This window comes from Cryptomeria japonica, chromosome 5 (assembly GCF_030272615.1).
Source record: "Cryptomeria japonica chromosome 5, Sugi_1.0, whole genome shotgun sequence".
In the NCBI taxonomy this organism is placed as follows: domain Eukaryota; kingdom Viridiplantae; phylum Streptophyta; class Pinopsida; order Cupressales; family Cupressaceae; genus Cryptomeria; species Cryptomeria japonica.
Genome location: NC_081409.1, coordinates 29731364 through 29748842, shown reverse-complemented (window position 1 = coordinate 29748842; position 17479 = coordinate 29731364). Strand labels below are relative to the sequence as shown.

Genomic DNA, 17479 nt, shown 5'->3' with positions numbered 1-17479 from the left:
TCGATCCAAATAGGGGGGCAAAGGGAGCCTAAAGAGAATTCGCTCTTGTACCCTTGGAAGGGACATGAGCGAAATTTGATAATCTAGCCCAGGGTCTCCAATTTTCTCCAATTTTACACGCTCAAGTCTCAGGAAAACCGGTGATTTTGTCCTCATTTGCCCAAGCAATTGTGCTTAATGAAATTGTCCTAGATTGTGTTGAATTCACTTCTTCCTTGTAAAATTCAGGTTTCCTTTTCCCATAAATCTGTCACTTTCAGATTGATGAAATCCAACCTGAATCTAATATGGACCAGGTCTGTAGAAATACCCCCAATCTGCCCTTCGTTATTCAAATTAAGATCCTTCTGCCTCAACCTTGAATTAAGCACAGAACTAGGCTTCAAACAAGTTGCTTTTGCTTCATCTCAAGCAGAAATTGACCTCAAATCAGGTCTGATTGTAAATTTAGTGTTGGATGATTATGATGGCTTGCATCTAATTAGGTCTGCTCCTTTTGAATCCTGCTTCCTGAATTGATTTATGTTTGATCTGCTCTGATTTTCCCGAGTCTTTTATTTTTTCACCTGAAAGTAAAAAAAGACAATTTCAATTAAGAAGAATCAAACAAAACTTAACAACATTATTAGTTTTATCAATCTGGAAATGAATTCTCTCTCGGTACTACTGTCTTGAAATCTAATATTCTTCACCTTCCATCAGATTGGACCCTGAAAGATGACACTTGGTGAAATTCGTATCAACATGATTGAGATTACCTTCAAAATAAGTCTGATTCACCTTTCCCCCATGCTGGAAGTTAACTACCTTTATCTTTGCCTTGTTCAAATTGAGAGTTTTATGCTCTTCTGCTGTAGATCATATTCGGGCCTGCCCTGCTCTTCTTATGATTTGATTTTGAATTTAAATCCCCCCCAATGTTTTGTTTATGTGACACATCTTCCACTTCAGAGGCCAGCTTGTTTATTTCCCAAGTGCCATACCTTACATTGTGTTTCATCGTGGCATGTGTTGGGAATATTAGGAGCCAAATAAAATGATGAGGTGGCTGCTTTCCTTTTAAACAAATAAAAATAAAAAATGTCTCAAAAACTTTTACCTTTACCTTAGAGTTTGGTGGGGCCCGATCAAGGCTACGGTGGTAAAGGAAGTCAAAGGAAATACTATGCCTTAAAACAAGCTTTTAAAATCTCCATTTATGATTTGTGGGGCCCAAGCAATATGTGGCATGGTAATTAAAAACACTTAAAATCCCTGGGCTAAAGCTCGGTGGGTCCCAACAAGAGTCTTTAATAAAAAGTTAATTCAATTCTCCATTTTGAGTTTAAAGTGGGGCCCAAAAAGGTGATGAGAGGAATGTGAGGGAAGTGGTAAGGGAAGCTGCTACGTGGAGAAAGAGGGGAAATGGGATGTTGGAGGAAAGGGGGACATAAGGGATATAAATGATGGAAGTAGGAGATGCGTCGGGTCAGGAGGTATAAGAGGTAGTGGATGGAGTTAGGGAAGGTTAGGGAGTAAAATGTAATGGGAGGTATGAGGGGGTAATGAAAGGGTAGAGGGGTGTAGGTTATAATGGGATGAGGTTTAGACTAGGGGAAGGAAGGTGGGATAGATGGGTAAGAAGGTTAGGGGTAGGGGTAGAGGTAAGCTTAGGGAAATAAAGGAAGTGAGACTTATGGGATGTGGGTTAGAATAGGTGATTTTAGGGGAATAAAGGGGTAAAGGGGGTAGGTAGTGTGGATGGTAGGCTAAAGGGAGTGTGAGATAGAAGGTATGAGGGGAAGGGAGATGTTAGGATAGAATAGGTGTAGGGGTAAGGTGGAAAAGAAGTTAGTGAAGGGAGGTGAGGGTGTAAGATGGAGGTTAAGGGGTGTAGTGGTAGGACTAAATGTAGGTGAAGGGTAGTAGATGAGTATGTTAGGTGAAGGTGATAAAAGATAAAAGATAAAAGATAAAGAGAGATAGAAGGTAAGGGATATGGAAGTGGAAAGGGTAGGGTGAAATGGTGATGGTAGGAAAGGGGAAGTGGAAAGCCATCAAGATGGAGGGTTATGGAATGAAGAGAGAGACGAAAGGATGGAAGGGTGGAATGGTGATGGCGAAGGCGAGGAATGGAAATGAGAGTGATCAGGCCTGGGCACCCACTAGCAGTGTTGGGAGAAGTGGAAGTGATAAAATCTTGGTTGGGTAAAGGGAGTGTCGAACCTCAGTTCATCTTAAAGAGACAAACTTGATCAACTTATGACCTCTTGACCCACTATACCTCTTCAATGCAAAGCTTCATAGCGAAAGACTCAACACTAACCTAGAACTAAGCTACGAGGACTAATCCTAGAAAGCAAAAAGTAGGGGTCCCCATTTGCAATGGGGCAATGTGTGAAAACGTCACAACATATTCTAAGGATGATGACTTTACCTTGAGTGCTTTTTCAGATGCTGATTGGATAGGTGATGTTGATGACCGGAAGTGTACTACTGGTGGTGCATTCTTTTTGGGTAAGAAGTTAGTCTCTTGGGCAAGTAAGAAGCAGAATGCTATTTCTTTATCTATTGCAGAGGCTGAATACATTGTTGCTGCTAGCAATTGTACTCAGGTAATTTGGATGAAGCAAATGTTGAAGGATATGGGAGTTATCTATGATGAGCCTATTGCTATATACTATGATAATTCAAGTGCTATCAATATTTCAAAGAATCCTGTATTGCATTCCAAAACAAAGCATATATCAATCAAGTTTCATTTCCTGAGAGAGAAGGTGAATGAGAAAGAAGTCAAATTGGAGTATGTATCTACAAAGGAACAGATTGCAGACATCTTTACGAAGCCTTTGCCTAAAGTTACTTTTGAGTATCTCAGAGAGAAGTTAGGGGTGATTGCCCCGCCTGATGAGAACTAAGATGCATGGATTTGCATCAGTCCGGTGAACTTCATAGAGATATCTTGTGATCCGGATTGATGAGTGAGGCTTCTACTCAGGGGGAGTAGTCGGTGTTGGTGGTTCAGATGTACAGATTTGTGAAGATAATTCACAGGGGGAGAGAATCCTGATTCCTGAGCCTTTGTCATTGATGTCAAGGGGGAGAGAAGCATGTGAAAAACTCTATGGGAGAGTAGAGCATTTTGAGATTTGAGTTGTTTGTGTAAGGGGGAGTTGATCCTTGTGATTTTGAGGGAGATTGTTGAGAGTTGATTTCATTCTTTGCATTGATTGTTTTTCACATTCATATGTTGCCATCAATGCCGAAGGGGGAGATTGTTGGATGTTGCTAAGAAGTTCATTGGTTGATGTGTTGTCATTGATGTCAACATATTCTTCTCTGTATTTCAGTGTTGCAGGCAGATTGAATGAGTTGGTTTAGCCTGTGTATTGCAGATGAGTTGATGCGGTTTAAAGGGTTTATTGTATATTGTTTGTAGATGGTTCATTCCCATTTGCAGAGGTTCGTATGATGTTTTGATCCAGTTATGAGGTCCGGTATTGTTGTGACCATTTCACACATCGCCCCATCGCAAATGGGGACCCCCTCTTTTTGCTCGTTTTTTCGCTCGTTTTTCGCTCGTTTTTCGCTTCGTTTTTAGGATTTTGTTAGTCAATCAGTTGTCTGGATTTAGGGTCAAGCCTTAGGGTTTTAGTTACCGTCTTTTCAGACCAGAATCCAGTCAGTTTTGAGAGCTTTTGAGCTTCCTTTCGAAGGATGCAAATTTTGAATGAAATGAATTCGCCAGAATGGTCTATTTTCAATTGGAATTTTGAAAGCAAAGTTTAAATTTGTCTAAGTGTTGATGATGAAATGTGAATTTTTGTCCGATTGAATATTTTGACCAAATTTTGAGTTTTTTGATTTTTGATCCTAGGCATTGTAAATGATTTGTTTTCGCCTTGTGAAGTGATGAAATGTGTAAAATCATGATATTTTGGCCTGTAGGAGCAAAATCGCTCCTGTCCCTCAGTGAAGGACCGGAGCTCGTTTTCGAATATCTTACTGTCCTTGCAGGGTCAAGATGAATTTCGAGTTGGAAATGATAGAGAAAGGCATGATCTTTCCGTTGAATATAAATTGAAGATTTTCACAAACACAGAGGTGCCTCCAGGAATCAAAATCGCTCCTGTCCCTCAGTGAAGGACCGGAGCTTCAAATCAAATTTTGCTTTGTTCTTGCAGGATTTCAACGACTTGACGATTTGAAGATGTCCAAGGAGATATGTTTTATCGAATGAATACAACTTGAAAGGCAAACATGAAGGAGAATGGTCCAGAATGACAAAATCGCTCCTGTCCCTCAGGAAGGGACCAGGGCGAAGTACATTGTAGCTCCCGTCCCTCTCCAAGGGACCAGAGCGATATTCTTCATAAGGCGAGATTCAGGCGAAGATCAAGTCAAGTTTATGTTTGAAGGCAAGGAAGGAGGTGAAATGAACTCATTAAAGATAAATTGAAGATTGCCAAATGCCAACAAAGGACCAAAATGCTTAAGTTCGCTCCTGTCCCTCAGGAAGGGACCAGAGCGATTTTTGTTGTAAATGATTTTCTCGCCAAATTACAACCGATCTCAAGGCATGAATGAATGAAAGGAGGCATTACGAGGTCATTGAAGATAAACTTTGAAGGTGATAAAGTGAAGTGAAGCCCACAAGAGCAAGATCGCTCCTGTCCCTCTCCAAGGGACCAGGGCGATATAATGAGTATGTTGCCTTTTCTCCAAAATTCAAGACACTCCAAGACAAGGAACAAGGTGGCAAAGGCGTTTCAAGGCATCTCAATCAAGCACGAAGTATCCAAAGTTGCCAATATTGAAGGAACCACACCAAGACATCTAATTCGCTCCTGTCCCTCAGGAAGGGACCAGAGCGATATTTCATAAAGGCATGAAATTTGAAAGTTGATCATGTTCCAAGTGACTAAGATGGATCAAAAGATTACATTTTACACGATGATAGCAATTACAAGTTGGAGAACGCAAGCATAACCTCAAAGTATTGAAGTTCGCTCCTGTCCCTTGGGAAGGGACCAGAGCGATATTGAATGTATTGACCAATTCATGCAAAAATCACGTTAAGTCAAGACTTCACAAAGTTGTAAAAGGTATAAGGTGTCTTTTGAAGATGATATGCAAGAGTTTTGAACGTCAAAATGTTATCAATCAAGCTAAGGAACTCATATCGCTCCTGTCCTTTGGACAAGGACCAAAGCGATTTTTACAAAAACACTCATGCTCCTTCAAAATCAAGACAATGTAAGGATTGGCGAAGTAAAGGACGTCCTTTGGATGACAATGAACGAAGAACGAAGATCAAATGTTTACAAATTTGAGCCAGGACATGGAGATCGCTCCTGTCCCTCTCCAAGGGACCAGGGCGATATTTGCCAAAACACTTATAATCCTTTGAAGACCACGTCAAAACAAAGTTGTACAAGGTTTTAAACATCATTTGGAAGGCGATACAAAGGGAAATGGATGTTAAATATTATCAATTTGAGCTTAAAATGGAGAAAAGACAAGGATCGCTCCTGTCCCTCTCCAAGGGACAAGGGGGATGATCCTTCTAACGTCCAAATGCCTCATAAAAGTCAAGTGCTGCAAGCGTGGGGTAAAGAGACGATGTTATTTTTCACCTTACAATGAAAACTCGAGATCAAAGATGCAAGATCGAGAAAGGACAAGGGATATCGCTCCTGTCCCTCTCCAAGGGACCAAGGCGATGAGGTATGTATATTTCATTTTCAAATTTTGGCGCTCAAGCAAATATTTTTGAATTTATTTTAAATGCTAAAATTCGATATGTTTTGAAAATTCAATTAATTAGCATTTAAATATTGCGCTTGGTATCAATTAATTATTTTGCCTTGTAAAAAATCGAAATTTATTAATTAAAAATAAAAGGCATTTAATAATTAATTAATTAATTAATTAAAAAATCGAATGGAGCGTTTGGTTTGGAGAGTCGGCCTTGTTATTTATGTAAAAATCGTTTTTAATTGCTATATTTTTACAAAAGTCGGCCTTGGGGATGATAAGAGGTGAGCGCTATAAAGGGAGGGTGAAAATTGTTATTTTCACATCATTATTTGTCATTTCTTACATGCGATCTTGAGGAAGACAAAGGAAAGTGCGAAGTTGTATTCAAGGAGCGAATTTCATTTCAAGTTAGAAGGCGCTAGTAACTTCCAAGGTGGTGCGAATCTATATTGGGCGAACTTGCCAAGGCGTTAGAGGATCACGTCAAGGACAAAAAGGTGGCGAAATTGATATTTTGAAGAAAGAGATCACGTTGAAGACTATATATTTTCGATCTTTTTGCCTAGGCGAATTTTCTTTATTTGCATTCTAGAGTTAGCTCTCTATTGAGGTATGGCGATTTGATTTTATTGTTTTAATTTTGAATTGTTTATCGTCATAGCCTAAATTTTGAAATTTTGAATTTTGAATTCCTAGCTCAATCGTTTTTTTTTAGGAAATGGTAACTCAACGACTTATCATGAGGTTTCCTAAAAAATTTATCTCTCTAATCCATGTTATTCATTGCAAAATCTAGTTCTCATTATGAAATGTTGTGTAGGTATGGCAACCCCGAAGGCGGGAGCATCCACCAGTCGTTCAGCTCTCATGAAAGAAGATCAGAAGACCGAAGAAGTGGAGACCAAGATCGTGTCGAAGTGGAGCCACATTGGAGATACAAACTTAGGCAACTTTAGCACGAAGAAGTTTCGAGAGGTCCCTTACATTGGCAAGCCATCGCCTGTCGCCCGGAGAATAATAGAGAGTGGCATCATTAAGGCAGCCGGCTTTCCTCCAGCTAATAAGTGCCATGAGTTGATGATCGAGTGTGCTCGTCACTATAATCCACAGTCCAGGACGATCGTGTCCAATGAGGGAAACACTTTGGCGTACCTTTCAGAGGAAGCTATAAGTGAAGCTTTCCATCTTCCAGAGCACAGGGACATGATATACGAGAGCATAGAAGGAGCCAGATCAATGTACGAAGATGATCCAGATGCTTGCCTAAGCATTATCAACAAGAACTAGCTACTCAAGAGTCGTCCCGTCTGAGCAAGATCCCGAACACACCGCACAGGATTGATTTCCAGGAGGAGTATAGAGATTTGATTACCATGCTCAACCGAGTTACTGGAGCCCCTCATGCCTTCTATTTTGAGAAGTGGATGTTTTACTTCATCCAGGTGATCGTTCAAGGGAAAGGTACCATACATTGGGCTAGGATGATTAGCCATTGCTTGGACGTACAGTTGAGGAGACTCAAGGCTACTAAGTCCTTCCACATGAGTTCATACGTCATCTACGCTTTGATCAGGAGTGTTGAGTACGCAGGACTACCTCATAGAGGTGTGATTGGAAGAGGACCCGGCGAGGTCAGAGCTTGTGATTCCTATGCCTACTTGCATCATCCGCCAGGAAAAAACTACAAGTTAGTTAATGATACCTTCACAATGAACATCACAAGGACGTTGCAAGGTGGAATTCACAATAGATTATCTCAGGATGCCCAGGAATTCATCAGGAGGTACGGTGCTTGGTTCATTCAGTTTCCCAAGTTCACTTATATTAGAGTGCATGGATGTCCTTTACCTCCATACATGTTGCCGAGATATCCGACAGACAGAATTGTGTTACTTGAAGTAACAAGACAGTTGGCAGCATATGCGAAGGCATTCAGACACAGACATCAGAATGGAGTTCCAGTACCTATCATTTTGGGGAATTCAGTTGAGGTGTGTCCTAATGCCTTAGCCATGGATGACGCAGAGAGGGAGTTAGCCTTGTATTCTTTTTCATCTTTTGCATTGAGAGAAAGCTTTGATCCACATGGACATTTAGAGGAGACGGTCGGCAGGAAGTTTAGGCATGAGTACCAAATTGAAGATTTTATGATGAACCTCCTAGATGATCTTGAAGTGAAACGAAAAATGCATTCTAGATTACCTTTGGATTTCATCAGGAAATGCAGGATTTACAAAGTGGCCGACCAAGCTTAGGACAGTGGCAGACATATCCAGTCTTCCTATGATCGAGAAAGCAAAACAATAAGGTTAGATTGGAATGAGCCCAAGGTCGTGGTTTTAGATGCTTTGATGGCACCAGTCTTGTCTTGTACTCGCAGATGGGTTGACGTTCAGCATCAGAAGTTGAGAGAGCAAGGCATAGCTATGTCTTTCACTTTGGAAGAGAAACCAGCCGAAGGTGGAGCTAGTGTGAGTGAAGGCAATCCTAATCCTAGAAATTCAGGTGAAGGTAACCTTCGATGTGCCAATGAGGGCAATCTCCATCCAAGAGGTTCGAAGAGAAAAGAAAGGTCAGAAAAGAAAGAGTCTTCCAAGAAAAAGCAAGGGGCCAACAAAGATCAATCATCCGGTACATCTTCTAGACCAGAGAAGAGAACAATTCAAGTGGAAGAATCCATGGAGTCTATGGTACAGAACGATAGGCAGGAGGAAGGACAGGCACAGCATGGTTCACCAGATGGATCTCTCCAGGACTATGAGTTAGAAGAAGATAATGAAATGGTATCTCCTCCCAGAGAAGAAGAAGTGGTACATAAAGAAATACAAGTTCAAGAGACAAGATCGAATATCCCAGATTGGTTGAAGGAAAGATTAACTAAGGTGATCGTAGTAGAGGACGAGGACAATGCAATTGATTTAGAGAGCCTTGTTGGACGCTCACACGAAGTAACAGAGAAGAAGAAGGCTACCAAGATGTCCAAGATGATTCGAGATGAGACTGGATCCAGAAAACTGCAGATAGCTACACCGGCAGTAGACAAATATGAAGGTGAGATCCTAGCAGAAGAATATGATATACAGACTTTTGAGTTAGGACCATCCACAGCAGAGCAGACTTTAGATGATGCTACCGACTCATTTGAGGCATTGAAAGACAAGCTTAGAGAAGAAATGGAGAAGAATAGAAAGCTTGAGAGAGAGGTCGGTGCATGGAGGACGTATTTCAGTCACATCAATGAACCTTTGGGACGTCAGGATCCAGCTAGATCACCAGTGCAAGCACTTCCACTTCAATCAATCAATGAGGCAGAAAGATTCAGGAACATGGTCCAACGTACAAGTAATTGGATGGATAGATCTCATACAGTGGCCATAGAGTTTGTTACAAGGATGATGAAGATTATTCATCAAGCTATCCAAGTTCTTGAGATAATCCACAATTTGATGATAACAGTAGCTGCATTTGCCCATACCAAGGACGTTATCATTCCTGTCTTGAAAGTAATAAGACATACTTCAAGGAAGATTTTAGCGCAGGAGAAGATCTTGGAGGGAGAATCTCACAGTTTGTTTCATTGGTCAACCTTACTCCATATGAAGAGTGTTTTCTTTGAAGACATCAGTACTAGATGTGGCCAAGTTGAGGAGGTGATCAATCCGATCCAGGACAGAGTATTTGAAGTACTTCGTACCATCCTTGGCAGAAGGATCGAGGTCGAGACAAATGTGGATATGCAGGAATTAGAGGATAGAATCAAGATCATCTTTTGCAAGGACGCAAATGTTACAGATGAGCAATATGATCAGATGTTTGCCACCATGCTCCTGATTGAAAGAACGAAAGAACTTGAAGCTTCATGGGACGCAGCTCTCCTAGATGCATTTGATCAAGTCATCCACTTGGAAGAGAGTATGAAGAATCTTCCCGAGATTCCAATCACAGAAATCGAAGGAATCGTATCAAGATTCATTGCATATGCCAAGAAAGAGAATTGGAAAGGGAATAAGATTCTAGATGAAAGGTTGTTACAGATGACATGACATCTTATTTGTCATTGGTTTATGTCTCCTAGGTTTTTGTGCCAAATTTAATATTTGGCTATGTATTTATATTGTTCAGTAAAAAGGAGGCCATTTGTAACAAACCCTAATTAGGGTTTAGGTGTCATGATCTTGACCGTTGATCTACTTTCAATCTGGACCTTTCATTGTAATTGGGGATGCTATTTATACCCCCATTTTTCATTTCATTGGGTAATAGTGTAATAGTCAATAGTTGATGTAATAGAGAAGAGAGATTAGAGTTAGAAGCAATTTTATTTTGTAGCAAGATTGAGTTTTGAAGAGAGAAATTCAAGCAATTGTTGTACATGATGACTTGGAAATCAATAAAATACTGAAGTTATGGTGTTTTGTTGCAACTTTCTTGGTTATCTTCATGGTTGTTTGATCTACTTGAATCATGCTCAATCAAAGTAGCTTGTTAATTTGAAGGACAAAGTGTGAGACTTGATTTTGGTAGGATTCGTAATCCAAACCACTAGCTTCTTGCTGATTGTAGGAACGCCTTGCATGGTCGACTGGAGAATACTTTGAGTCCCTTAATCTTCAATCATTATTGTATCTTGGATATGTACCTTCGTGGTAGTGTCCTTGATCTTTGATGTATTGAATATCATTTTGTTACCTTAGAAGATCGCACTAATTTCAATTGAGTTGTTATCTTATGGCAAAATTGAAGTTGGTTGAATCTTGCCAAGTCTCGTCCATACTAAGTCATTCTTAGGGCTAGATTAGGTTAGATCTCTTTCAAACCCTACTCCTTTTGTTATTTTTTGAAAAGTTCCTTTAGTTTAGTAAAATCTTGAACTTTCGGAATACGTAAGGCCCCTTGGAGGAAACAGCAAATCACATCATACCGCTGGAAGCTTGTCCACACGTAGAGACCCTACTAAAAGAACCTTGGAGTCTTCCTAACTGATCCTTTATGCGAATCTTCAGCAGTTAGAGACTATTTTCTCAAGAGAGGATAAGATGCCTATTGGTATTTTATTCTGTGTATGATGGTGTACAAAATACACATCAACAGGTATCGAGGATGATATTCAGTTATTCATGTTATTCGGTATTCTGGTTTGTGTTCTGTATTGCTCTAGAATTGTAATATCTTTAGTTGCGGATGTGTGGGATGTATTTTGGATATTGATGCGTGTCCTCAGTTCAACTGGTTCATGATTTGGAAATCCACCAGCGAATCTTTCAAGTTGACAGTCGGTTATGATGGTGTTCTTAAGCTCTGATAGAAAGATGATGATGATTCTGGTAATTCGAGTTGTTGCGGTTATTGTGGTGCAATTCACGTTGCTTGTGAATATATCTAGATCCTGTTCTATGCGTATTGGTGGTCCTCATTGATTATTGTGTGCATTATTGAAGATTTTCTTGTTCGATGATGTTCTTCGTGTTATGCGACATTCTTGGTGATTGTAGCATGTTGCGGATGATCGAGGCGCAATTGTTGGAGGTGTTGCATGTTTGTGGTATTGATTTAGGTCCAAACTATGTCTTAGCCGACATTGTTTTGGTCTACATGCATTATTGTAGTATGTAAGGTTATTATTTTGTAATTTGTATTAAGAGTTTGGCCGACCTTGTAATATAGGTTGGTGACTTGTATAAATGAATGTAATGATCATTGAGAGATATGATGCTATGTGCGAATATTGTATCAATCATTCAGTATAAGGGAAGTTGTGCGAAATATTGCGGAGAAGTGTGTGGCAGAGCAGATCAGACTATGATTAACCGAAACTATACTTAGGCATATGGAGATGCTATTTTCACAGTTCATGTAATCCGGATTGTTGTTCGAATGCTTTTGTAAGTCAGTGAGACTTCGTGTAAGGTAGTGAGCCTTCCCTAAAGGTTGTAGCCTTTCTGGGTTTCTTATTTGAGCAGTGAGCTCTAGGCAGTGTGCCTGAATGCATGTTCATTCCCCATTGTAATATTTCATTTACTCCTAACAGGGTATTATCTCATTGTGGGTGGGTTCCCACCATGGTTTTTCCCTTAACCGGGTCTTCCACGTCAAAAATCTTGATGTTATGTGTTATTGATGTGGTGTTGTTTCTTGCTTTAACTGTTAATTATCAAATCTGATTTGCGGTTTAAGTTGCAGTAAGTTATTGTGCAAAATGATTCCCCTTGCCCCCCTCCCCCCCCAGTTTGTTGCATTGTTGCCAACACATAGATGAGACAGTGGTTACATGTTTTACAAGAAATTTTGAAGATCTCATCTAGTCCAAGTTTTTCCCATGGTCCCCATAAATAGCCAGTTATTGTATCCATATGAAACTTAGCTTTCATAGGACCTCGGGGTGAGTTGTCATTAATTAGGTCATCTTTTTTGTGTTAATCAAATGTCAAATGAGATCTTCCACTTGTCAAGGTACAAGGTTGTCTATTCATGGTCTTGCGTTTCTAGTAACAATTGTTCCAAATTGCTTGAGGTTGTACTATTTTGAGTGAAAGTGAACTAGTTTTTGATTGGTGCGGATTCTAATAGTCAAAAGAATAGAAGAAAATGGTTAAGAGTTTGGGCTGAAGGTAATTAAATTGGCAAGTGACTATGTATCCTCAAGGCACACTTTCTCTCTGGCATCACTACCTAAATTCCCCTCCAGTGCACTACTATTTGAGTGGCAAAACCATCTACAATTCATGTGCAGGTAAGGAAGAAACAGTATAAGGCACATATGGGGCACAGAATGGATGGCAAAGACAACATAATAGTCTGCCCAAGAGAAAAAGGAAGGCTATGACAGGTTGGTGCATTTTCTAGGTGGCAAAGTCACCTCAATCTTCTACCTACTCATAGGGTAAAAGTGGCTGAGAGCTAATGAAAAATGCGGTCAAGGAAGAAAGAGTCTAAATTGTCATATTGTGGCACACAAACTGGGTGGCAATAACATTAGTAAATCATGCTTGGCATGTGAGGGGAAATAATCAATGAAGTCTAAGCACTAAGTGGTAGTAGCAGTGTGAAAAGTTTTGCCTTAAGTTCCAAAATATGTCAACATTATGAAATCAGGTCCAAGGACGTAAAAGGTTTACATCAATGCATAGGTGCATTTTTACAGCAACCTTGCCACTCTTTATCTCTGTTAGGTGTGCCTCAACACTAGTAGAACTATCAAATATGCACGCCTCAGTTCAAGAGACTAAAATCAGATAAAGATGACGTGTTTTAACATTACTTTCACTTTTTTGTAAATAGGGATAGGATTGCTCTAAAGTGGCACCTTTTGGGTTATTTAATTAATATTTTAAATTCTTAAAAAGGTACTTTTGTGAGCTTATAAATAAGTGCTCTGAGCACATAAATTGTTAATGATAGTTGAAATCAGGCTTATGCTAGAGATTGTCATTCAAACATTTAGGATTATAGAATTTGATAAATGAATTATAGAATTTGATAAATGAATCATAGAATTTGATAAATGAATTGTTAACGATAGTTATTGTGTAAGAATTTGATAAATGAATTATAGAAAAGGTTGGCGTTGAACTTTGCATAAGCACTCATCTTTCTCCTTGGAAGTAACTTTGCATGCTTCGAAGTGGATTTTTTCTCTTAAATCCTACACTATGTTTCTTCTTGTTAGTCAATTAGTTTCTTTGCTTAATTCTTTCTTGTTGGTGTAGATTTACTAATCTTTGGTTTAGCTAGTAGTTAGCATTCATCTATTTTTCGTTCAAATTTCTATGTTGCAACTGAATGTTAATATCTACTTTATCTAGTAGGAAGTTGAATTTCTTTGTTGGTGCCTGATATTTTACCTTTCTTTTATTTTTGAAAATCTTGTCGTAGGGGTTGACTGTTACAAGATTGGTGCTTGCATTTATCGCAAAAACATAGTCAATTACTAGTTTACATTTATGTCAAATCCCCATTTCTATAGTGTGCAAACTTGTTTATAGTATTAGATTTTAAGTTTTGTTAGGCCTCAAGGAGTTTTCCCTTATAATTTGAAGAATGGTCTATTCTATTTTGTGTTGCCTTTCAAGAGACAAATTAAAACAATAACAAGTTTAAGACTTTTCTAGGGTCTGGAGTATATTATTTGTTAACAACTTTATTGAAAACATAATCATATGTTTTGAAACCGCTTTTTTCAGTTTTTGTAAATTATGGGTTTCCTGTTTCCAGATGATTTAGAGGCTTGTAATTGCATTTTGAAATTGTACTTCTGTCCAAGCTCGATTATGGACTCATGCTGTGGCCCTCACTCTTAGAGTGTCCTCTAAAACCATTTGATTCAAGCATGAATTTAAATGTGCCTTGAGGTCTTAATATTTTGAAATGCTAACCTTGAGAAATAACTAACAAGTGCTACATATGAACGACTCCTTCAACTCCTTGCCATAATTAGCCGTACAATGTATCCTTATTCAATCTTAAATTATTCTGGACATAAGTTTGCGTTTTAGCAAATATAAATAATAATATACAATGTACCACAACAAAAGTTATTCAATTTTCTGCAGGGCATTATAATAGAATGGTAAAGTGTTTTCCATTAACTCTTTCACCTGCAAAGAAATCTTCAATAAAGCTTATCCAAATCGTCCCTTAGTTCACTGCACATATTTCTGTCTGTACATTGTTTGTAGTAGGAACAAAGAAAACTTTGGAACAAGTGCTATCTACTTTAATAAAATGTCTTGTAACATCCTTGGAAAATGAAAGTCAACTAATGTGCAGATTGCTACTAAAATCTAACTGTTTTGCTTATGTATCTGTCCTTATATTTCTACTTTGGAACTATGTTATGCAGAACCTGGATGTTTTGAATGGGATTGCATGGGATAACAGAGAGGGCCGCTTATTTGGTAAGTGTAAATGAACCCCAGTAATATGATTAGGTTGTTTATTATTTGTTCAAAGAAACAATTATTAGACAATAACATTGTCTTGTTTTGTACCAAAAGACGTATTTTTATTTTTTATTTTTTACAATTAAATGTCCATCGGTTCTTGAGTCGTACCTTTGTACATATTTCACACTTGCATTGGTACTTGTTATCACAAAAGCTTGCACCCTTGCTAAGCTATCAACTCAGCAACCTTGTGAAACATGGAAACAACACCGAAGTGTGGGACCTTGCGCATGGGGTTGAATCTCCGGAGAAGGCCGACTTCCTTCTTCAAATAGGTGCAGGCATTGAACTAACTCAACACTTAAAAACTTACTCCTAAGCCTATCCTAACAACTTGCAGAGGTAAAGGGAAGAGAAAATTGCTTGAAATAAAAGGAGGTGATGCACCAAGAAGAGATTGTTTCTCTCCCTACCAAAATGGAACAAGGAACCAACTAAAAACCCAAGAGATGCACAACTTCAATTGCATAAGTGACCTGAACGCATGTATGGACGTTAGAATTTGCTAAGTGTCAAGAGGGGAGACGGATTCCCACAAGTCACACTCAAAAAACAAGTTAACACAGCATAGATGGAGAGAAAAAGTCACAAGACATACACCTTTAATGAAGGTAAAAAAACATACACATCATACATAGGTTAGAAGGAGGCAAGAATGGTGATTTTCAATTAATCATAAGGCCAAAAGCCAATCTTACAGTTGCAGAAATGCAAAACTAATTACAAGTCTTTAAGAGAAGAGGAGCATAAGAAAGCTCAAGCTAGCAGGGAGAGAACCCTTTACAATGAGGCTTAACAGCCTTATATAGAAAAATGGGTTACAATGGTGATCATGACCCCTGCATGTCAATCTGGAAGTGCAGGGAAGTGCATGCACTTGGCTTGTACATGCAAGCAACCTAGCCATACCACCAAAGGCAACTCTGAGGAAGGTGGACTGGACTGACTGACCTTCCAAAGTCAGACATGACATAAGTCACCAAGCATGGCCCCATACCTCCTTGATGGAAATCCTGCCAAAAACACTTAATGCACCCCTGTGGCTCCACAAAAGAAAGTGCACAAGTCACCAAAACTGTCGGAGCATTAAAAGCCTTGAGTGTCGATCACGCCATCCGGAAGTGTCGCCAATCGGAAGGAAGTCCGGAGACTTCGGAAGCTCGAACTCCCGAAGTGAGGAAGACAAGGGAAGGAGCAAGGAACTTCAAAAAGGCTAAGGAAAGAACTTCGGAACCTTGGGGTTCCGGAGTTCCGGGATAGAGAGAGGAAGAGAAGAAAAGGAACTTCGAAACTTCGGGGTTCCGGAGTTCCAGAGGAACTACAGAGAGAAGGCAAAAGGGGAAAGAACTTCGGAACCTCGGGGTTCCGGAGTTCCAAAGAGGGAAGGAGAAAAGGGACAAGGAACTTCGGAACCTCGGGGTTTCAGAGTTCCAGGTGAAAAGAGAGAAAGACCAAGGAGAGAAGGGGCTAAGCTAGGGAAAGAACTTCAGAATTTCGGGGTTCCAAAGAAACTGGAGAAAAGCTGAGGGAAGGTAGGGAACTTCAAAACCTCAGGGTTTCGAAGTTCCGAAGAAGGAAAGAAAGCAGCTAAGGCAAAGAATTTCGAAACCTCGGGGTTCCAGAGTTCCGGGGAAGAAAAAAGGGGGCCTAGGAACTTTCGACAAGGCAACACTTCAAACCATGATTGCTTTTCTTCTTGATCAACTGGGGCAGCGCTGGTCCATGGAACATATCTCTAATCGGTTCTCACTAATGGACCAAGGGTGTCATAAAATGACAACATTTTTGGCGATTTTTGCGGGATGCTTGCCTTCTAAGCATGAAGTCCAGAAGCCTTAAGCATCCATTGGGCACTGAGTCATTGAAAAGACTCAAAACATGTGTGTGCCATCACTTGGAGGAAAACTAAAAACTAGAGCACACACTCTCTTAAGGAGAATGCGGTATGTGCATAAGCACTTATGAAAGCAAAACAACCTCTAGTCTAATATTTACATAGTCATCAACACCCTCTTTAGAAGCAGGGCTTGAGGTGGATCCCATTAACTAGGATTGGAAGAACTTCGCCATCAAGCCTGGAGAGATAAAATGCTTTGGCCTCCTTGCAACTAGTGATGACATATGGGCCACTCCAGATAGCATCAAAGTTGGAGTGTCGTCCAACTTTGGCTCTGTCTGCATCCCACTTGAGAACTAGATCTCCTTCTTTGAAGACCCTATTAGTCGCCTTTTTGTCAAAAACCTTCTTTACCTACTTTTGATGAGTCTCAAGTGTATGCATAGCCTTACCGTCATGGCATCATTCTCTGTTAATTCTAGCTGATGTGCTAGTTCAAGAGAGGGTAACTCCAGGCAAGTTGGGAGTCTTGCTTCCTTCCCATATACTAGCATGAAAGGGGAGTTACCAATCGCCCTCTTGGGTGTGATCCTATCAGCCCATAAGGCTGTCTTCAACTTAATATGCCATGTCCTCTGATTGTCTTCAATTGTCCTTTTAACTATCCTGATGAGGTTCTTGTTGGAAGATTCAACTAAGTCGTTACCCTGAGGGTAATAGTTGGATGATGTCTTCAAGTATACACCATGCTTAACTGCCCAAGAACTGATTTGGGTTCCAACAAATGCCCTGGCATTGTCTAATATGATGGTGGAGGGGATACTGAATCTTATCGCAATTCCCTCAAGGAATTCCAACACTGAGGCCTCGGTGGCATCCCTCAATGCAACTGCCTCTGTCCACCTAGTGAAGTAATCCGTTCGGCCAAGATCCACTTATGGCCAGCACTGGAAGGTGGATT

At 39.8% G+C, this 17479-nt stretch overlaps 1 protein-coding gene across 2 annotated transcripts in view; it reads left to right on the top strand.

Annotated features, from left to right (window-relative positions):
- Nucleotides 1–17479, top strand: part of LOC131057392 (glutaminyl-peptide cyclotransferase) — a 178224-nt gene that overhangs the window by 152527 nt on the left and 8218 nt on the right. For both annotated transcript variants that reach the window (XM_057991562.2, XM_057991561.2), the window contains one exon: nt 14579–14633. In XM_057991562.2, the coding sequence (XP_057847545.2) occupies nt 14579–14633 (55 nt within the window). The remainder of the gene's footprint in view (nt 1–14578; nt 14634–17479) is intronic.